This window comes from Cyprinodon variegatus, unplaced genomic scaffold (assembly GCF_000732505.1).
Source record: "Cyprinodon variegatus isolate N-32 unplaced genomic scaffold, C_variegatus-1.0 Scaffold643, whole genome shotgun sequence".
Taxonomy (NCBI): Eukaryota; Metazoa; Chordata; class Actinopteri; order Cyprinodontiformes; family Cyprinodontidae; genus Cyprinodon; species Cyprinodon variegatus.
The window spans coordinates 435,071-458,023 of NW_015151096.1; the positions used below are offsets into that span (position 1 = coordinate 435,071).

Below are 22,953 nucleotides of genomic sequence, written 5' to 3' on the forward strand. Positions count from 1 at the left end.
ACATCTGGCCTGGTTCTCTGTACAGCTGTGACACAATCATGGAGGAAGGCATTAGCTGGGCTGCTGCATCAACAACTTTAACAATAGAAGATGGAGTTGGGCCTGTTTTTCATTGTTTAGTCCTGTTTCTCTCCCAGACATAGCTGGTGGCTCAGCTTTTACTGCATGTGCTCTCTTTCATCCCTTTTGACAAAAACTCACTCAGAGCTCATCTGCTGAACTTGCATTAACCAGGCAGAACCAGCTATAGAGCTAATTTGTCGTCTCTAAAATACAGTAGAAAGTATTTATAAATCAGTGGTTCTATGCTCCTGTTCACGTCTACTCTGTCTTCTCAAACCTCCAGTCAACCTCAGCCAGAAGTTGCTAACAAGGAGCCTGGTTCTGTTAGAGGTTTGTTTAATCCCGTGTGCTGTATATTTTTCCTCTCCACTGTGGCTTCATCCATGCTTGGTGTGGTGATTTCTGCTAAAAGGTCAACAACACAATGGAAACAAACGTGTGCTGTTGCTACATGCTCATCCAGGAGTAAAGAATTATAATGATTCAGTGCAAACAGCTGGGTATCCTTAGATGGAACCCTTTTTCCAATTCGTCTGTATGATTGGATTTTCTCTGTAAATTGGCTAGAGGTGATATTTATTAGGGATTGTTGCAATATAATTAAAACGGAATTTAATTGAAAACACATTTTATAGAAAGTGGGTGGCAACCAGAACATCTAGAGAAAAAGCTCAGCTAAGCTTTCAACCACAATCTTTTAATACACATAAATAAAACCTTTAAGCTTGTATTTTTTGCCTTTTAATACATAAAATGCAAGCTGAATCCCTATTTAGATGCAGAGAATAAAAGTAACAGTCTGAGAATTTGGGATTAATACTGAAGTATTTTTAAAATCACTATGGGGTACTTTATCTCTTTCAAACATAACTAATCAAAATACTTGTCGTGCTGCAGTTGGATTTATCAACAAGACTAACATTCAATTTATACTTTGTAAAGTAAATTTACTCTGCAGCCTTCTTGAATCTGTAATTTACACACCTATGTTTTCACATACTCTCTCTCCCTCTTCTGCCGTAGGCTCATTCTTTCTGCTGAGCTCGAGCAGTAACGATCTCAGAGGAGCTCTCAAAGCTGTCGAGCACAGCAGGTGATTAATAAGCTCTTTTTTTGCTGCTTGTGCTTCTTATTCTTTCACTGATTTTGCTGTTGTGTCTGGTTGGTCCTAAATGAAGATATATTCTTGTAATGTTTAATGCAATGTTTTCAGATGCATGCTTGAAGAAAATCTCTATGAAGAACACCTGTCAGATTTGACTTTCCTAATCACATAAACATACATCTAGTGACTGCCCTCTAGTGTACAGTAGAAGAGTTTTAAATATTTAGCAGCAATACGTTTCATTGTAGATATAAGAGGAAAATATGCTTTCTCTCCCTGGACTATCATATTATTTTAAATAAATTAAACACAGCTTTTCATGGCAAATGAAGAGACACACACACCTTAATATTAGTATCTTATAAATATTTATTCTTGGTACAATAAGAATGAATCAGTGGGAAGTCAACATCAATAACTGATAGAAAAATACCTTTTTCTGCACCAAGATCACTCTACACACATATTTAGAGCCTGTAGCAAAACAATTTACTATGTGTGCTGTGAACATTTATCAAAATAAAGGAAAATAATCTGAGTGCAAACACTAAGTATGAAGTGTCACTGATACAAAAACAGATACAGTGTGAGGTAAATTATATTCGCATAATCTTTTTTTTAATAATATTCTTTAGAAAAAATATTAGTGATTATCTCATTGTTAAAATTTCTTCTTCAAGATCTAAATAATCCCTTTGTGCATTTTTTATTTGAATGTAATTTAATCTTCTGCAGTAAAAGAAGTTCTGTAGACATGTGAGAGGAGGGGAACAGACAAGTCTTTGGAGTGAATCGTCATTTCAACATATTTGGCTTCATGTATAAAAATCAAGTAGTGTGACCATCAGGTCTGACCTGTTTTCAGTTCAAAGGAATGAAATGTTCCTTTAGCTGGATGCTAAACGTGTAGAGTCCAGAGAGGCAGCGGTAGAGCTCCTTGATGAAGCATGTTGTCCACACAGTATAATACAGACATCACTAACATATCCATGAAGATAAGTCAATATACTTCCGTGTCAATGATGCCTTTTTATCTTAACATTTCTTGGCTTTGAGATAAAGATATATTTACTCATTTAACGGTGATTACGGCTGACTGTCTCAATGTTCTGAAAACACCACATCTAGGAGTTCGGCAGGTAAAACGCAAAGTTACTCCAATGAGAAATAAGCATTTTTTTTAAACAGGAAATGACCTGTGATTGCAGAAGCAGAGAGCTCATTTCCTTTGACATCTTCATGTGAAGGTTTTGAGGTTTAAATGTCTGCTTAAGGTTGCTCCATGTTAAAAACAATTTTTCTTTTTCCAGACTGGTTGGCAGGATTGTCCCAGAGTTTGCTTAGCTAAGGTTGGGGTTGGATGTCCGTGCAGTTGACTGTGGCTTTAGACGGCTTTGCTCTGCAGGTGAAACAAACACAGGACAAAAGGCAGAGACTGTTACAGTCTGGTTTGAAATGACCAAGAGTTGCTTTTATTGGTACACTGAAAACAACGGGAAGAATCTAATCAGACTAAATTTACAGCATCCTCCAAGTATTGACACCTGCATAAACCTTTTCTCACTACAACCGTAAACATTTATATATTTGATTAGGATTTTCTTAAAAGTTGCAAATAATTCTCATTTGAAAAGAGAACAAATGTTTTTTTTTTTAAATGAAAAGTGTGGCCTACATCAAGCTGCCCCAGCTAAAGGTTTAGTGGGCTCAACTCAGATCTGTTAATCTTGACACAGTTCAGTCTGCATTTCATTACAAAAAGTGCCAACTTATTGGGGATTGGGTCATCATAGGAAGGAGAGTCAGAAAGTAATGTGGAAGGATTTATAGGTGGAAAAACCACTGCTTAGCTTCCTGTGACAATCCTTTTTTAGCTGAACTCAGTCTGCTTCTCTGGTCGGATGTGTATCAAAGCAGTAGTTGGTATTGAGTATTAGTAACAGGTTTATGTTTTTACTGACAGACGTGTTAGTTTTCTGTATATTGAGCATCAAATGATCAAATAAGCCAAACAATCAGTTTCTGTGGAGAATGTGCTCCATTGCAGCAGATGCACAACAATCTGAAACACACGAGATACAAAACCAAACAGACAGCACATATCTAACAGTATTACCTGCAGTTCTTTCCCACTGAGAGGTCTGATGAAGTCTAGCTGCTAGAGCCAGGGTTGCTTATTATTCTCCGTTGGCATAAATGGTGTAGACACTGTCAGAACAGAGTCCATTAGAGCCCAAAGTCTGGACACCAATGTGGACAGGGACACTTAGGTAGATGTTCTCCAGAATACACTGAAACAAAAATAACACATACAATCCATAAGCATTTCTTTTAGGTAAAAAAGTTATGTAAATTGGAAAAAGGGCTTTTACCTTAGTACACGCGGAGCTCATGACAGATTTGTGGAATTCCTTGTTTACAAAAACCTGAAGGTTTAAAAGGAAATGCTGTACTTGTACACAATAAATAACCCCTCCCCCGAAAAAGGCAATAAAGTAAAAGAAAATCTGTAAATCTAGGGAAAATATTTCTTCCACCTACCCTGTATCCATACACAAACGTGGCATTGCTGCAGCCGAGCTCGTCGAGAGGCGGCCGCTCCCAGCCAATCAGAAGGCTGCTCTGTCCCACTCTTTTAATGACCTCAACAGAGCGAACCTCCGCTGGAGCTCCTAAATAGAGTTAGATTATTATTTTATTTCTTTTCTGGAGAAGGACAAGCTATTTTCATATTTCAAATTCTAACCAAAGAAACAAAACACAACACAGTATATTCAGAGAGAGTTAATAGGCCCAAATGATGCATTAAAACATAATAATCGTATACAGCAGTGTGTTGTGCAGGCAATAAATAGGGAACACTAAACTAGAATGGGCACTGGAGTGTGCTGCTGCATTTTCATCCATTTAACAGAAAGGCACAGAGGAAAGGGTATATTGGGAGGTGTAAACGTATCACAGCAATATGCAAAGAAAACTAATATAGTGCTGTATAACAGTGCAACATCTACTCCATCTCAGAGTACATCTGAATAGTACATCATTGACAAACTTAAAATTACATAAAAACAATTATGTATAAACAAAGTTTCTTCCCCTGTTATCTTGGAGTAGGAGGAGCAAACATGGCAACAGGGATATCAGGAGGATTTGAATGTATTCTTAATGTAATTGGTTTCTCAATTCTACTGAAACAAATTACTGGAACATAGGAGTGTTCAAGATTTGTATAATTCCCTCGAAAGCAAATAGTTCATTTGCACCTATACGTAAATGCCATGTAGCTCGGTCAAATTTCACTTTTACAATAAATTAAATCATGTTGGGATTATTTGTCTGTCTCAAAAATCATTAAAAAATGGACGAAAAAAACAAACAAACCGTAAATTTGACGTGAAATAGGTTCCTGAAAGTGAGTAGAATCAGTCTTTCAGGAAACCCTTACAACCCATAACTTTCTTTGGCCAAAAAAAAACAAAAACAAAAAAAACATGAAGCTGAATAATCCTGAATTATTGTATTTGCTCATTACCTGGTCTGTCTCTTGAAGTATTTTCCAACAAAGCAGTGGAATCTGCAGCAGCCTTGTGAGATCTTGCAGAAGAAAAACCAACAGATTCACTACAGAAACTATGAAATGTCTCTGTGTTTGTTTCATCTGATACATTAAGCATGGTGGGGCTTTTCTTTCCCTGCTTTTTGTGTGTTGTTAGCTTGTTCTCTTCACTACAGATGGAGCTGTCTTTTCTGTGAATTGCAGAGTTTAAAGAAGAATCAGAAGAGGTTAAAAGTTCTGAGGATCCGTCTGATTTAAGGTGACAGGAAGTGATTATGCTTGGAGTTAATTTGGCATTGGCAGACCGAGAAGAAACTGCATTAAAAAGAGTTGGTGACTTGTTAGAGGTGTTAGTTTTAGTAGTTAGGACTGGGTTGTGTTTAGTGGCAGAAGAAAAATTTGAGAGTGGAAGATAGTCAGGACGTTGAACAATGACAGAAAAGTTTTGTCCAGTTGTTTTGGGATAGTCTCGTTCTGTAGGGTCTGAAAGTGAGAGTTTTCGCCGAGGTTCCTTTCCTCTTCCTCTGCTCTCCGGCACCTTTGAGAGAAGACAAACAACAATAGACAAATCAGCTTAAACAATTATTTAACTTTTCAATAAAAAGACTAAAAGTGAAGAGTTCCAAAAATACTTTAGTATCCTATCCAACATTTATGCCTGAGGGTACCTGAGAGATGTCCATTAGAGTCCTCTGCAATTCTTCTTGCAGGTTGAGAATCTTCTCAGGACTGCTCAGTCTCCTGCTTGGACTGACTTGTTTGCTAGAAACCGCTGTAGGACTTTGAGACAGTTCCCCAAACTCAGCTGGGTTTGAGCATTTCTCTTTCATCTTTAAATGAACAGAGTCAATTTCCGCTGGCCAGCAGGTTGCCTGGGGTGATCCAGTGGTAGAAGAAAGCTAAGCAGGGATTGATACAGTGCTGTGTTAGATTTACTACAATTTCTCATTTGAAGTTCATTTTAAAAATGATCAAAGAAGTTTGTTATAACAACCTTATAGTAGAACAAATACAAAGATTTCATAAAAATGTGATTGTATCTCCCATTTATATCTGAGCCAAGTTACTTATATCTGCTGTTTTATATCAAATGCAGCATTTGTTTGAGTAATTGACTATTTGTATTTAATCCCATTTATTTATCATGTTCTCTATACATCACTGGTTCTCCACTGCGAAAACGATCCAGAAATAAGTCAACATTTCTTAAACTAAGTGTATTTACCCTTAGTTTGAGTAGGTAAATAAGATGATTGCAAATGGAATTATTATTTTTACTCTTAAAATAAGATAATTAAATAATGTGCACCAAAGACAACGCAATTGTTTTTTTCTTTATTTAAATGTAAATTGCCTTGTTCTATTGGCAAAGTGTCTCACTTACTGTACATCCTCAATTCAAGAACAAATGCACTTATTTTAAGAGAAAAATAATTTTTTCGATTTCAGTTTTTTTATAGTGTCCGTGTCCATCTTTTTTTTAAAGGCAGCTGAGGCTTAACCAACAGCTATGTAGGAGAAACTTGGAAACAAACGCATAGGCAAGCAGAACAATTTTCTTGATATTTTGTTACCACAAGAGGAACCAGAGAAAAATAAGTTATGCACTAAATTATCAATAACATGTATGAAAACAAATAGCACTGGAGCAAACCAGTGTCCAGTTTCTACAAACAAGGTCCCCGGCAGAAGAATGTTTATGTTTACTGACAACTTAAGGCCGTCCCTGCAGAGAAAGATTAGAAAAACCTAATGTTTGTATATGAGGAGCCTTTTTTATTTCACCTTAATAGAAATGCAGCTGGTTATTGTTAAAGTGCGTATAGATAAGGAATACATTTAGGTGTACCTAAAATCTAGACCTTGTTTTTTTTCCTTTTTCTTATGTGTAAAGAGAGTCACAAGATTTATTAAGCTTGAAAAGCAATTAGGGTGTTTTAATTCCAGGTAAATCCTGTCTTTAAAATAAATGAGGTGATTATAATTTGCTGTCGAAATTCTAGTTTTTTCTATAATAATCACACATAAAGGTATAAAACATTCATTTTGCTTGCAAGTTACAAAAAACTTTGATTAAAAACATAATTGGTTCCATCAGTGGTTGTTTAGACTAATTCCTACAATCCACTGGTTGAAATATTTAGGGGATGTAACATGAAGCAGAACAGAAAGGGCATGGGGTTCATCTAAAAATGTTTTCAGATGTTTTTAAAGCTGATGACAATTTTAAGAACCTCAGTAGATTTTCTTTTTTATTTTAAATAAAGGAAAAACCTAAAAAATTGAACAAAACAGATCTTAGCTAGCTGGTTGAATTACCTGGGTTATTTGAAGGTACTTGACCTTGGTATAACAGGGCTGCTATTTTAGGGCTTGCTTTAATCTAATTTGGATAACGTAACGCTGGTCCTCAGAATTATCTTCCTAAATGTTATCCCCCTTTTGGACTGTTGCTGTGAATCATCTTTGTTTTAACCACTTGCTAGAATGTATTATAGTTTAGATCTATTAAGCATTTTTAACTGTTACCCAGTACAGTTTTCTATATTTCCTCACCTGCAGACAGTTAGTGAACATTTTCTCCTTTAATGGGACAGCAGGGGACGTTATACTACTTGAAGGAGATGTGGAAACTGAGGAGTTTTTCTTCAGCGCTTCTGCTGCTGCATGTGCATCTTTAAAGCAGTCTTGAGGATTTGTTGTAGTCTCACCGCCAAACATCAAAGAGCACTTTTCACTTTTACCAAACTGAGCTCCAGGTACTGGTGAGACCTCTTTTGGATGCTTAATCAAACAGCTTGATTCAACAGGGCCGGTTGGATCAGGCATGAAACCACTATTGCAGCCTTGAAAAACTGAAAAAAAATCTCGGGTAAAGTCATTAAGTTGGCTTTTGCTTTTTGGCGAGAACGCAGCAGTGTATTCCTGCAGAGCAGCATCACTGAGCAGATGCTCAGCCTGCTGCGTCAGCCTGGGCTCTAAACAGCCTCGCCTGTGCATGGACTTCATCATCTCAGCTAACAAGCTGTTTCTCTCCTGACACTTCACCACCAGGCAGGACAGCTTGGCCTGTTATTGGGGAAAAAAAGTCTGTAAGCAAAAATCAACCACAGAGAGCTGTTCAGCAGCAAAAACAGTAACCGTGAAAAACTATTCAAGACAGACATGTTCATATCTTCACCTTTAAGGGAGCAACATCCAGATCAGTTTGGCCTTTTCTTTTAAGAAGTAGATCATACTGCAAATAAAAACAAATGCATGAACTTTTCAGTCAACAAATTAAGACTGAGCCTCAAATAAACAGCTGGCTGGTATCTCACCTTAGCTCTGATGTCACTGTAGCGTGCTCTGAGGGAGCAGATTGCAGAGGACTGATCATCTCTGCTGCCCTGCCCTCGTTTCAGAGCAATGTACTCCGAGTTGAGCTCCTCCAGAGCGACGGTCTGTGGGGGTTACACACATACTTCACATCAAGGACAAATTAATGGGACTACTTTAAACAGCCAAAGAACAATGAACGTGATCAAATGAGAAATGTCAATATCATCTTGTTATATGTCTATGCAGCAACACTCTATAAGCCTTACATTTTCACAGGCTGGTTGTTACTTAAATAAATGTTCTCGTGAATGAATGCTGAGACATAAAGAAAAACAAACAACCGTGCCTTAGCTTTGAGCTGTGCAGAAAGGATGTTATATTGCTCCTCTGATTGTGCCTTCAAAGACAGAGCATCAGTCTTCTCCCTGAGCAGGTTCATCAGTTTATTCTGCAGCTCCTTCACCTGCAGCAGACGAAACCAGCAGTCAGACCTAATGCAGAAAAGCAGTTTATCTGAGCTTGAATGGAAAAAGGGAGATCCAGTTATGTTCATAAATGCTTTTAAGGAATATAATAGACTCATACAGGAGAGAATATCTTCCGATGGTATCCTAACGACACGATTGACTTTATTAAATCCAGATTCTGTCCAGCATCTAGTAGGCAGGCCTCATGGATAAAATAGTAACCTGTGTTTGTTTGACCTTCAACCATGTAGATATGATTCTTTGTGTGTGAGTGTATGTTTAAAGCTAGGTGTGTTTATGTTTAGTGGGAATGTATTAGTGAGTTTGTCACATGGAGGTGCAGCGCTGCAAGTAGAAAATAGCCTGCCACCCAGCAAAGGACAAGAGGACACTGCCTCCTCAAAGCAGCCAGACGCCCCAGGAATAAGTCGTCAACAATGCGCAACAGCAGCAGCCCCCATGCAGCCTCCAGAAAAAGAAACACAGAGACTTTTTTTTTTTAGTTGTTTTTAAATAAAACAGTAGCAATATGACCTTTAAAGACAAGAAGTAAAGACTCTATAAAAGTCATAGTGGTAAAGCAAGCTGTGGCCTGTTGACCAACATTACCGGGGATTATACAGGAATTAATAACTCCAACTTAATGCTTTTTAATGCTCTTATAAATAATTTTAATGCCACCAATAGGTACGCGTCAACAGGCTGCAGCCATGTCTCGATTTCCTCGTTTTCCAGCCACTTTTGTTGAAATTGTCCTTTTTCCCCCCATTCTCTAGCTTTTTCTAAACATACGGCTTTGCGATCAACCGGAAGCAGTTCCACACAAATACATCGTGATATAATATGTTTGATGAAATTGTTTTTATAAACAATATTTTTAAAAGAAAGCACTTTAAATGCCACAATAAACACATTAAATGAATTTTAATGCCAATTAAGACCTTCATTTAAAAAATAATAATTTACTGACATTTCATGATTTTTTAATGACTCGCAGAAACCCTGATTACAGGGTTCAGAATACATGATGTTAAGAACTGATGGACTCAAAAAAAAAAAATCCAGAAATGAATAGATGTTGGGATTAAACATAGCTGCTGTAAACAGTTTAAGGTATTTTTAATTTTCAGATCAGGCATCTCAAATTGATTGATGTCATGTCTTGTAAAAAAAAAAAGAAAAAAAAAAACTGATCTTAGCTCAGGAAAGCGATCTTAAGAAGTGTATATAGATTTAACTATGTACAGAAATTCTTTCTTTGTGTCCTTTGTTACAGTCAACATAAAGCGGGAGTTTTGTTTTTTTATAAGGAAGGTTTATCTTTGGGACTCCTAATGCAATGTTATTAAAAATTATTAGATCAAATAAAAAGATTAGATAGTTTTAGAGCTTTTGGGGAACAAGGTTAAAATAACCCAGCATTTGATTAATTACCTGCTTTGCTTTGCCCTCATATTCCTTCATGATGTCTTCCCTCTCAGTGGCTGATTCTCTCAGTCTCATCACCAGCTCAGCTGCCTTTTTTTCTGCCACTTCACACCTGGCCTCTGCCTGAGACAACTCAATGTTTACTTTACTGATCTGCAAGTAGGAGACAGACAATAATGACCATCCATGTATTTACAACTCTTCCCATTAGAGAGGAGAAGCAGCTTGCGCTCACCTCTGCATGACTCTTTTCCAGTTCCTCTCTTGACCTAATTAATTCAGCTCTCAAAGCCTCAATCTTCCTCATCAGGTCAGATTCATTCTATCATCCGTTAAAAACAGGTGGAGTGAGAACAGAGTCATTAGTTTGAAATAATATGATGCTCTACAGGATGACATACGAATAATAATAGATAAAATGGACAGGTGGACATGACTAAATATGACCTTGATACCTGTTCAGACTTTCCACTGTTTTCACTGATCTCACATCTTGGAGCATCTTCTGTTTCCCCAGTTCTGTTTGTCATATCCTCCCTGCTTAGATTCAGCTTCTGGTTGATCTCTTTTGCATGTGTTTGAAGGCTGTATCTCTCCTCTTTTAAATCTAAAATGATTTGCTTTATGCTGCTTTGTTCTTGCTTTAAGCAGATGATTGATTGCTGCAGCTTTTCCTCTTCTTCTTTCAAACTGCTGACAGTCATTGTCAGCTGGTCACACTCATTTTTTAAAGAGTGAGTTAGCTGCTCCTGGTCTCTCTGTTCTCTGAGACCTTTGAGTGAATCGGTTAGCTGGTCTCGTTGTTTTTTCAAATGAAGAACTGTTTGGCTTAACTGGTCGCTCTCCGTCTGTAAACTCTGCAGAGACTTCATGATCCGATCTCTCTCTTCTTCAACACTTGAAATAAATTCTTTTATCACATCTTTGTCTCTTTGGAGAGCTGATAAAGACAGAGCTAGCTCCTCTTTCTCTCCATTTAGACCACTGATGGACCTTAAACACTGATCCCTCTCATCCTTCAAAGTGCAGACGGCCCTGTTCAGCTGCTCTTTCTCTTGTTTTAGGTTATGCAGAGACTGAAAGATGCAATCTTTCTGCTCCTTCAGTGCCCATACTGAGCGAGTTAACTGCTGTTTTTCTTCCGTTTGTCTTTGGACCGACAGAGCGACTTCTTTCTGCTCTTCTCTGAGAGAACTGATGTTGGCTGTCAGCTCTTTTTGTTGGGTTTTGAGGCTTTGGATTGACGTGTTGAGCTGGGTTACTTCATCTGTCAGAGGACCAACATACAGACTTTTCTGAGAGATATTTTGTAATGAGTCATGCTGAACATTTTCCTGACAACTAGACAAGGAGGCTGTGGTCACACTGTCAGCTGTCTGACTGAAAATCAACTTGGCTTTTTCATCTGCTTTAAGAAAACCGTCAACTAAACTCTCCACATATTCTTCTTGAAATTCATGCACTATTCCAGCCTGGTGTTCACTTTTCCCCAGAGTCCTTGGTTCCTCTCTGCTCTCTTCTAACTTTTGCTGAAGCTCCATGATAGTATTCAGATCATCCTCTGTCTTCCTGGTGAGTTCTGAGATCAAACCAAGTTGCTCCTGGTTCTCCTGCTCCAGCCTGACACAGTCCTCTTCCAGCCTACAAACATGTCCCCTCAGGGCAGTTTGCTCCTTCTTTATCTCTTCTTCTCTGAGTTCAATGTGAGCCCGCAGCTCTTGGATTCTGTCCGCCAAAGCCCGGTTTTCCTGGTTAAGGGCTTGGATGAGCTCAGTCTGAGCAAGGTCAAATGCTGCATCATCATTGGAAGAATATAATTGAGGATGATGATCACTTTTACAAGAGGATGGGGTGGTAATCTACAAAACATAGAAATAAAAAAATAAAAAAATTGATAATGAAGTACATTGAAGGTAGAGTTAAACCTTTTAGAGAGAAAAGACACATGAAATACCTTATTTTTTGATGAGCTCTGCTCTTTTTCACTCTGTTGTTGTTTATCTTCCCTCCTGAGCAGTAACTTTAAGTCAGCATTCTCCTGAGCTTTTGCCTGTAGCTCTGCTGTTGTGCGCTGAAGTTCAATCTCCAGTTTGTCACGTTGTTCTTTAAGAGCTTGCAAATCATCACCAAAGCCCAGGCTTTGAAAGGCTGCCCTCAGGGCATCAGATTCCTCACTAGGATTTTCCTCCATGCTTCCCAGTTTAGGCTGAGAAAGAGACTCTGTGGAAAAAGAAAGTGACTGGAACTCTGGATGAGCTTTGGAGCCAATTTGGTCAAAGAGGTTGAGAGGATTTTGGTTTGGCGCTTTTGAACTGGCTGGGGGAAAACGATTCTCTCTGTTGTTCAGCTTGTGCTCTGCTGCACCCCGATGGTCAATGGGTGGAATTGTAGACAAAGCAGGCTGACAGATTTTCTCATTTGCATTTAGCTGCACCTACAAAAATCAAAAAAATATCAACAAGTACTAAAAGTTAAAGGGAAGCAAACAATTGTTTACAATCTAGTTAGCAGTTGAGAAATTATAAACAGTGAATATTGTTATACTATAATAGAAAAGTAGATCTGTAATGCTTAAAATTCAATTGAATATTTACATGTCTGTCATGTAAATATTAAATTAATTCAGTTGATCAATATGACCATAAATGACTCAAATCTATCTATCTATCTATCTATCTATCTATCTATCTATCTATCTATCTATCTATCTATATATATACACACACACTTTTTTATTTATTTATTTTTTTTACTTTTCAATAAAGGAAGTAAAAATCAATTTTAGTCCATCAACCGACATCAGTTACTTTGATCGACTTCTTTCAGGTCCTTTAAGAATCACTTTACAGTTGGGGATATATGCTTTGAGGCAACAAAAGCATATATTTTGTAAATGATAGATTTCTACTATTAATCCTGTTAATTCTCTTTAAATCGATCTGTGGCAAATGTTTCTCAAAAGTTAATGAATTTATCAAAAATGCGCTAAAATGCAACTTTCACAAACATGCACAGTACAAAAGAATGACTTTTTAGCTCTTAATATGTGAACAAATGGTTTCGGCTGTATTTGTTTTGGGTATATAAGAAAAATTATAGGTATTTCTGATGTAACAGAAAATTATTTCTCTATGGGGAGATTGGAGCTTTCCAGTGTCAGGAAACTAATGGACTCATTGTTTGTATGCTTTTGTTATTTTTACTTATGCAGGTCAAGAATGTTTGGTTTTCTTTGATAAATTACATTAGATGATTTGATTAGACAATAAATGGACCACATTCTTTTTGTTAGATAAAAGCAGTAAATAGCGAGCCCTGTTTAGCTTTCATTGTCAGGAGTGTCTAAAACTGTCAAAGCTATAAGTAAATATATGAGGAATAATTTGTAGGATTTTTTTTTTTTAGATTATTTCAAGCACTTCCTTTCTGTATCACTTTCTGCATTACGCTTTTAAGAAAAATTCTGAGATAAACAAAAATAAGTTCATTAAGGCCTGGTTATAATGATAAAGTTGTTGCTTACACACCTTTCCCAGGGTTCCTGCTAAAGACTGTCTGATTTCTGCATCTGGGCTGCAGGGAAGGAAATCTGCATCTGAAATCAAGCATGGTGCCTCAGGTTTTAGAGATGAGTGAGGAGGTGTGGGGTTAGCTGCATCCCTGAGCATCTGCTGAAGACTCTGGTTTTCCTCTCTCAGTTTTTTAATCTCCTCAGTCAATGAGCTCTCTGACTGTCTCAGTTGAAGCAGCTCTGCCTTCAGCTCTTCCACTTTGCAGCCCAAGAAGTGGCCATTTTCATGAGCCTCCTGGAGCTCCTCTAACAGTTTTCCCCGCTCAGTTGTCCCTGCTTCCTCTCTCTCCAGCAGCACCTTGAGATCCTCCTGCAGACTGAAGATGAAATTTTGCAGTCTGGTCTCGTTTGAAGAAATGTTTGGTTCTTTGTCTCTTCCTTCCTCTGTGTCTGATTCTGTTTTACCCTCATCAAACCGTGGCCTCTCTCTGATCACAGCTGGAACATTTGGCTGCCACCGCTTCCTCCTGTTGTCCTTGTTCTCCTCCTCGCCCTCCCCCTCCCCTCTCAGAGACGCTAACCTGTCAATTTCATCGCTGTATATTACAGTCCCAGCAGTAATTCTGACGGCTGTGATTGTTGCCATTCCAGTAGCAGAGCTGACAGTCACGTCGAGCAGCTGTTTTTCTAAACTGTAGATGCGTTTCTGCAGACTCTGCTCTCGGTCTCTGGCCAGGCTGAGTTTCTGTTGAAGCTGAGCTTTAAAGTTCTCAAAATACTGTGACTGACGACTCATTTCCTCATCTTTAGCCTTTAGCTGCTTTTGACAGCGCTGTAGCCGTTCTCTCCAGACTTGCTCCTCTCGATCATTTTCCTGACTCTGAGTAGAAGCAGAAAACGTTGGAAAATTAGTGGGGAAAAAATCACAGCAAAGTTAAACTGCACATGGTTACTGAATGATTTTCATACATATCCATACAAGTTTAGGCTTTCAGAATGTAATTTTTTAAAAAGAAAAGGGAATGTATTTTTTCATCTGTGCATCTTCCTAATAATATCATTCTGATTGTTTGGTGTGGGACACTCACAGGAGTGGCCTGGCAGACCTTTTTCTGTTCCTCATTACAAAAAAGAGAAGACATTTGGTCTTTCGGATGGATAATAAGGACCTTCTACAGCAATGTACAGCTCCCATGTCTCCTCATATCTACTTAATGCTCTAAATTGTGTTTGAAAACAGAAAACATTTGTAAGCAAGGGTTTGTGCTGCTGTGCCACCCTGGATTAGATGGACTACCATCCCCTTTGGTGTCCAGGCATCACCTCATGACATTAGTAATAACAGCCACTCTGACCACATGCAAAGTTTTAGGGGAAAAAAACAAAATAAAAACAGCCAGAAAAAAAAAAAAGGAAAAAAAAGTGGCCATGACCTGCCATTCCTGCAAAGGACATTGTCTTATTCATGTCCTCCAGCTGTTATTCTTTTATTACCGGTAACCTCATTCTACTTAAACTGATGACAAGCAGTAGATTAATTTTCCAGACATCTCCTGATGGGATTAACAGTCTCCTACAATCTGCTGCACACTCACACAAATAAATCAACTAGAATTTACCAAAAGCCCACAAAGCAACTTTAGATAAGTAAAATAAAATAAAACTAACAGTGCAGCTTAATCAAAACACAACAATAATTGTTTTTGTCCTTTTCAGATTAAATTCCAAGGAATGATGTAAGACATATTATACTGCTTTGTCCATGTATGATATCTTTTTAAACGTTCTGTTGCAGTCTGCCAATAATATTCTAAACCAACTTATTGAAAAAGTTACAAATATTTGTAATTCGATTTTTCCAGCACACTCACCATCGTCCTGACTTCCTGTCTGAGCATGTGGAGTCTCTGGTCCAGGCTCTGAGAGAGCTGCATGCTGTGAGCTCTTAGGCAGAGGCTAAGAGATAAAGCAGCAGACTCTTCTTGTAACTCTGCAGCTCTCTGATTCTAACAAAGTATTAAAAAAAAAATTTATGTACTCCATTTAATTTTCACAATTTTTAGTGACAAAAAATTTAAAAGCTGCTCTAAAAAAAGAACAAAGATCTGGATAAAATCTGCCAAACACATTACGCTTAAATGACAGCGTACACTCTAGGTACCCATTTGTGATACCTGATATCTCCTCAGCTAAATGTGAGCATATAAAGAAGCAGGAGTGTGTAGTGTTACTGGATCCCATGTCATGCGGGTTCGCACCTGTTCCTTAAAAAGCTTTGTGCTTCAGGTCTTCCTTGTCCGTTATACACAAACTACAGGTCCGTGTCAGATCCTTGTAACAGAGCTGCTTCTAGAACCTGCTCTGCCCGTTGAGGTCATGTGATCCTTCGTAGACCAGCCTCTATCCTCTGACGAAAGTTTATTTGCAGGACGAGCTATGAAAAGAAAAACTTTTAAGAGCTTTTTCTTTGTTGTGGGTTAAATAACAAGCTTTATGTCCGACATGAAAACTGACAAACTGAAAATTTAGAATATCTTCATCTATTATTCAACATGTCAACAGCTTGCTGGCAAGTTGTTGGGCAGAAGTATCGCTCAGATTACCTCAGCTCCTACCAAACCTCCTCTTTCCCAAAGCTCCTACTGTACCACTCTGCAGGATACATCCCTAAAACTTTGACCACCTTCAGTCTAGTCAATCATCACCACATTGCACGGTTAATACCAGAACCTGTGGGTTGGGACTGCAAAGGAACCTAGCAAATCTGACTAATACTTCACTTATTGTAGACGACAGATCAGAGAAGTACAAAGAACAGCATTCTAAGACATAACAGATTTTAACTTGTGTTCTATAAAAGCTTTAAAAAAAGTTAATAAATTTCTACAAAAATGGGAAATAAAGGTTTAAAAATGATCAAACTTTTATACAGACCTGAATTTTTATTTCCACTGCTTAAAGTTAGATCCTTCCAGTAAGTTCCATGTCTTTATATGTGGACTTAGTTGTAATCCGGTTTCCATAGAAACTCCACAGACTCATTACAGGAATCCTCCACAGCCATTCGTCTCCCAGCCTGCCCCCCCTCATAAACATTCACTTCTCCTCCCTCCATTTCTTCTTTTCACTGAGGCTATTCTTCCATGCTGTTATTTTTTTTCCAAATTGGTAAAATGTTCAGAAACTCACAATAAAACTGTTTGATTTAATTCCCACCAAGAAGTCCATTGCTTCAGGTTCAAAGACAAATGCAGTGCTGTAATAATAAACAATGCACTTTTCTTCAAAGTATATACGATTTTAGTTTTCAAATCTGCTTGCTTTCTAAGTAGGGGGTTTTCTGCAAAGTGCACATTTATCAAAAAGGCCATAAGGTTGTTTGAAACTGACAACTAAACATAAAAAGACAATAAAGTTTTCTCTGCTTCTCTCCACAACAAGTTAACACCTAAGAAAACAAGAGGAAAGGTTTACCATTACTATCCTGCTCACTTTTAGTACATTAAAATAACTGCAATAGTTAGTCGGGATTTACCTGAGAGTCCATGGACACCTCCATTAAGGCCAAAGAATAAATGCTAAAGAGAAAAATAAGAAAAGGAACAAAAACTAAAGAGGGAAAAAGGATTTTTGGTGTATGACAAAAGGAGAAAAAGAAGAATAGAAGAGGCTGTCAATAAAGCACATCACCACAGTAGCTTTGGTGTATAAAACAAAATCATTATACCCCTCAAACATTTTTTTTTTTTTTTTTTTTTTTACATTTCACCAGTTATAGCTACAAACTTCAGTTATATTCAGTGGGATCTTATGTCATCAACAAACACAAAGAGGTTGATATATAAATCCCCAAATCTATTTCATATCTGAAAAGTGTGGAGTGTATTTGTAATGTGGCCTACATGAAAAACCATACAGCAAGTATGCAGCAACCTAAAGTACATTAACGAGAAATCTAGACAGCATTGATGGAAATTAGGATGTAGTTGCAAACATGGAAACTAAAACTCGCTGAAGGAGGCAGCGAAAACACTTGTTGGAGGTTTACATTCTAACAGCTGTTGCCCCAAACTAAAAGTCAGAGCTACAATTAAATAGTTTATATCATAGCATACAGTATTCAGGGGTTAAAATGGCCCAATCAAAGACAAGGCTTAAAATATAGACTAAAACTCTTGTTCAAACTGAATGAGCTTGAGTTCAAAAGAACAGGAAATATTTGGGTTTTTAGATAGAGATACACAAAGGCTATGTCTGAACATCCACCCTAATCACTATATAAGGCACTCTATAGTGATTATGCCATTTTAAATGAGTGTCTGAACGTCTAGTAGATGAAAAAGTAGCAGACTCGAAATTTCCCAAAATACACCTTGAAAAATAGTGATCATCGATGGTCACTAGACAAGCAGACATGGAGAGCTCTCCCTGCAAAGCATCATGGGATTTGTTGTACCGGCGAGAAATAAAGATGGTGCAGGCACCGTGTGGGGAGGCAGAGTAACGTGACCAATGGGGAGCGAAAAGTAGTGATTACCTGTCCTAACGGTAAGTTAACTGAGTTCACTATAAAGTCCACTATATAGTCCCTGCTCTATATAATGATTGAGGGGTTAGGGTGGATGTTCAGACACAGCCAAAGACTTTCATCAATGCAGTGAAAGGTAATTCTGGAACATAGGAAAGATCTCTGTCAACATTTTAACAGGTTTTTTCTTTATAGATAAAAAAAGTAGTTTTTTTACTTCCACTTTACAACTTTGTGTTTGCTTATCACAAAAAAAATCCCATTGAAATACAAGTGTGTTTACTATAGGGGTACATTTATAATTTAATATTTCAAACACGCTAATTCTACTAACCAGGACAGAAAACATTTCCCCCAAAATTCTGAGCTTGTACCTTTTCCTCTATTTCCTTTATTTGTCTCTTTTGCAAGTCAATCCTGTCCTCCAACTCTCTAATTCTCTGCAACACAAAAACAAAGGCAGTTAGCTGGTCAGCAGAATTGTAAATCTTAACACAAATCCATTTTAAATCATTCATTCAATCGACAAACAAATTTTTATAACACAAAATAACTCTTTTACTTTATTTTGTGGAGAGAATTTATCAGCTATAACATCGAAATTCCCACTCTGACACTAAAGTTTATACTTAATAAAGTTTCATCTTTGGTATAGACATTTTGATTGAGTTAGTGTTGTGCATTAATGATGTGTTAGTGTTCAAAGTGTTCCTTGGTTAGATTTGGTCATGGTAATGAGTCTAGGTACACAGGTTTGAATGACTTTAGGGTGTTGATGTGGTTTTAATGAATAACAAGTGCACAAAAATAAACACGTGTGTAAATTTACGAAGAGTGCTGCTTGAGTGAGTGAACAGTAAAGGAGTGAGACTACTATACAATGAAACACACACAGTCACACACTGATAACCTGAGCCTGACTAATCTTTTGCTTTTCCATTTCTTCATGTCAACTTTCAGCAGAATTGTAGGGAAAGAAACAGAGGGATACTGCATCTTTTTCAAAGCACCAGAGCTCTAGTGGTGGGCTCAGAAGTTTCAGACAGCTATTAGTGGGCAGACTGAGGGCAGGCAGGACGTAAAAACCTGACTGGGTTTGTTTAGAGCCTTACCTGCTGGGCCTGCTGTAGGAGCTCCATGCGCTCCTGTAAGATCTGACTGTCATACTGCCGGCTCTGCCGGAGAATCTGACGCCGCAACTTGTCCACGGCTAGCCTCAGCTCCTCCCTCTGTCTGTCTGTCAGCGACTCAGCCACCGCCTGGCATGCCGGCTGCTCCTGCTGCAGAGCGCTATACAGCGTGGCCTCCAGCTCCTCGATCCTCTGCACAGCCAGCCACATACACACACATACAGGTACAAAAAAACCACCCACGCAGGCGTGCACATGCACGAGCACAGGGACATGCAGGCATGCACACAGGAGCACATACAAACGGAAACACAGATTGCACAGAAACACACACACATAGCACTGTGACCATGTTATATATAAGGAATACCATTCTACTTAGTATTCTGTTTAGAATTAAACATTTATGTAGAAATCCTTTTCTTTTATTAACACAATCTTTGCTTAGACTGTCATTCTTTAGGAGAACAGTAAAGATTATATAACACAGTAAATACAAAGGAAAAAGATAAAGCAATATGAAATAAAATACAAACTAACATTCGGATACAAATAAAATGGTAAAAGCATGGAGATTGACAGAAGAAAGTTAAGTCAGGGTGTAAAAAAAAAAAAAAACTAACAAAACATGAAACTCCTGTGTGTTAAAAGGGGGTTAATAAATTCTTAGTAACTGTATTTTCTCAGAAAATATTTAATAAATCTACTCAATTTACCTAGACTTGACCCAAAAACAACCTAAAATTATATCAAAATAATATACAGCATCTGCATTTAAATTGTTGAACAGAGACTACTGTAAGTCAGTAAAAGGTCTTCATCAATAACAAAAACCAGACCAGGTCAGAAATAAATAATCAACCCAGCAAACTGGGGGCCAGAAACCAATCACAGAATTTGGTCTTATGTTGTAAAAGATGCAGTATCCCAACACAATGTGAAAAATGTTATTTCAATGAAAAATGTTGCATTCACAGCAGTTAATGGGCTTCTCAATGCTTATGTTACATGCTGAAATGATCATGTTGTGCCCCTTGGATGTTTTAATCAGTTACTAGAGAAATTATGCTTTTTATACAGCTCTGATAAAATCGCACATGATTTTAAATTAACTGAATATTAAAAAGTCTAAATTGCATGTTACCCCTACTGGGCTCCTACCATGTAAGCCTGATCCAAAGCCTGCTTCCTGTAATCCAGCTCCTCTTCAAGGAATCCCTTCTGCTTACTGAACAACTCCTGCAACAAGATGAGAATACAGACTCCATATAATGAGGGCCATGAATGGGATGCTGTGTGTTTTTAAATATAAATTGTAAAGTCTGAATTGGTTTCTTACTTTGTCATTTTCGAGGTCAATCATTTTCTGAGTCAGTGCTGCCTCTGTGTTGTCTACCTGCTTCAACCACTGTGCGTTAAAAAGGAAAAGCATACAATGAACTGCAGAGTTGTAAATATAATGTAAGTACAAATGTGCAAAAAGCTGATTAGTAGGCTGATTTTACACCTACAGTACTGCATTAATCCACAAGGTGTCACTAAAGAGAGGCTTTTATTCACCTTTTCACAGAGTGAGATCACAGTCCCAGCCTGGATCACGGCCACCTGCTCCTCATTTCTGAGGTTCTACAGATATTGTACAAAAAAGTTGAAAGAAATATTCTTACAGGATATAAATGTTGGCTTTAAAAATACAAAAGCGATCAAACTAACCCCATTATCTCCTAGTATATCAAGTTTTTTCATAAGCTCGGGAATTATCACATCCTATAGGGAGAAAATACAGAAATTCAACATATCATGACAGCATTAATGTAAAAAGATGATGTATAAAAATGTTTTTGTGCAGATGAGCTACCTTCACTCCCTCCTGGCGGCAGTAGGTCTGCAGGGCACTGCTGCTGTTTTCAGGGAATGCAGACATGTGGAGATTGAGTGCAGGAGATCTGCGTTCCCTTTCCTACACAAACAGACACCATCTCAATACTGAATACATCTAAAAACAGCCATACAGGGATGACTTGTAAAGACACTAATGGTTCTAAATAAATGAAGAATTCAAATGACTATTTTTCAATGTGAAAAGGGAATGCAGTGAAATGGGAGGGACTGAGGATTTACTTACATGACAGTGAAAACATTGGTCGGGATCTGCCAAAACGATGGAGGTGAAACTCAAACAAATCGACAGGGATGCATGCTAAAACTAAAAACTAAGGATATGATTCGACTTTTTCCCTAATTGGAGAATAAAAATTTGGAAAACATCAGATTTATTAGTATAATGATGCAGTTGCATTTGCCTCATTGTTCCAATACGTGGGAAAAAAAATATATGACTCTTAACTTCAATTAAACAAAGAAGCATGCTTACAAAAAATGACAAACTCAAAGTTTGAAATGGATGTTAAACTTAAATATATTTTATTCCATTAAAAAATAATATTCATCTTTACACAGTTTGTTCAGAAAAATAAACACAACCAAAACAAATCCAGTTCAGTGGATGATACGCAAACAGCTGCCATGCAGACAAAAAAAACAAGAGAACACAGGTGCATATGATAAGGAACAGTCAGGAACAGTATAGACAGCATAACACATGCATGCCTGATGGGTCACTGTATGTACGCTTTGCATCTGGAGCTAAGATTGTTATTCTCGCTTCCCACTGACAGTTTGATGGTGGGACAGTCTCTTACTTCTAGTTCAAGCACCCTGAATTCAAGCAGCTCATTTTGGTCCCGCGCGTCTTGAACCTCGGCCTCCAGCCGCGACTCTGCCTGCTGCAGTGCACAGATCTACACACACAAAGGGCAAGAAATGTTATCGTACATAGCAGGGACATTTTTCATTTGGAAATCAGCAATTATAAATATTGCTTTAATATTTATTTTTAGAGAAGAAAGAAAACAATAAAAACTAAAATACTTTGAAGTCCAACCATTTTTTGTTTAGTTCAGCAGTTTTAGGGCCACCATTGCTGATCAGCTTTATCATCTAACTTTGTCCACCGTTTATCCAATATCGGTGATTATCTTTCCAGAAATTACCTCTCTTTAAACTCCAAAACAACAGAGATGCGCATTATAGGAGCTCTTGCACTTTAAAAAAAAAAAGCAGTCAGGCTATTGCTTTATTTTTTCCATCTCTAATCCTTTTTAGTTTTTCTTTGGGCCATGACTCACATTTAAAATCCTTCTCACTCATGTTTTTTTAACTAAAAAAAAATTGTTTAACACAATGGGCCTCATGCATCAACATTTTCATATTCCTGTAATAAATTTTCCCTTAATCTTTCTCCAACAAGTTGTCGTGTCAGATTCAACAACCGCTCCTAACTTCAGTAAATGATCCTCGTAAACCTGATGCAGTCCACCTGTGTGTAATAATGTCATATAAGGCTATGACTTCCCACGCTCGTCAGAAGCAAGAGAAAGAAGAAAAACCTTTCTGGTTCGCAGATCAAAGATTTGCTGACTGGGAGCTGAGCAGCAGATTTAAAGGACCAGTAAAATCCAAGCAGCGGGGAATAAATCAAAACAGCTATAAATGATGAGCTGTAAACACAACGTAAATATGTGTTTGCCATCAGCCAAAATGACACAACCTTCCGCTAAATCTCCTTTTAATACACAAACACACACCTATCCACAGGTGTACTGCACATCTCCAGCTATAGACCACGTCTGGCTTGCCTTTATTGAACTCTCTACCTCTCAACAAATGCATAGAAAAAATATAATAGCAAAAACTCTAAATGGTTACGCAATAACAAAGCCAAGGAGCAGCCATGGAGTGAAATGAAAGCCAGTGTTACCGTTGGAGAAGTTTCAAGCAGCAA

At 37.8% G+C, this 22,953-nt stretch overlaps 1 protein-coding gene across 10 annotated transcripts in view; it reads right to left on the reverse strand.

Moving 5' to 3' along the window:
- Positions 1-1,532: 1,532 nt before the first annotated feature.
- Positions 1,533-22,953, reverse strand: part of jakmip1 (janus kinase and microtubule interacting protein 1) — a 41,814-nt gene continuing 20,393 nt past the window's right edge. For 2 of the 10 annotated variants that reach the window (XM_015393472.1, XM_015393471.1), the window contains exons 14-24: positions 21,812-21,910; positions 20,968-21,069; positions 20,823-20,876; positions 20,670-20,735; positions 20,449-20,517; positions 20,271-20,348; positions 19,092-19,301; positions 18,354-18,419; positions 16,987-17,060; positions 16,386-16,899; positions 15,716-15,885 (exon numbers count right to left, since the gene is read on the reverse strand). In XM_015393472.1, coding sequence (XP_015248958.1) covers positions 17,010-17,060; positions 18,354-18,419; positions 19,092-19,301; positions 20,271-20,348; positions 20,449-20,517; positions 20,670-20,735; positions 20,823-20,876; positions 20,968-21,069; positions 21,812-21,910 — 795 coding nt within the window. In that variant the 3' untranslated portion in view covers positions 15,716-15,885; positions 16,386-16,899; positions 16,987-17,009. Of the gene's footprint in view, positions 2,568-3,284; positions 3,460-3,540; positions 3,595-3,709; positions 3,841-4,700; positions 5,263-5,392; positions 5,624-7,280; positions 7,794-7,905; positions 7,963-8,044; positions 8,168-8,391; positions 8,537-9,946; positions 10,094-10,175; positions 10,263-10,395; positions 11,800-11,894; positions 12,375-13,467; positions 14,332-15,322; positions 15,458-15,709; positions 15,886-16,385; positions 16,900-16,986; positions 17,061-18,353; positions 18,420-19,091; positions 19,645-20,270; positions 20,349-20,448; positions 20,518-20,669; positions 20,736-20,822; positions 20,877-20,967; positions 21,070-21,524; positions 21,911-22,953 lie in introns of those variants that run through there. The other 8 variants (XM_015393470.1, XM_015393469.1, XM_015393467.1 and 5 more) reach the window with 7 other exon arrangements.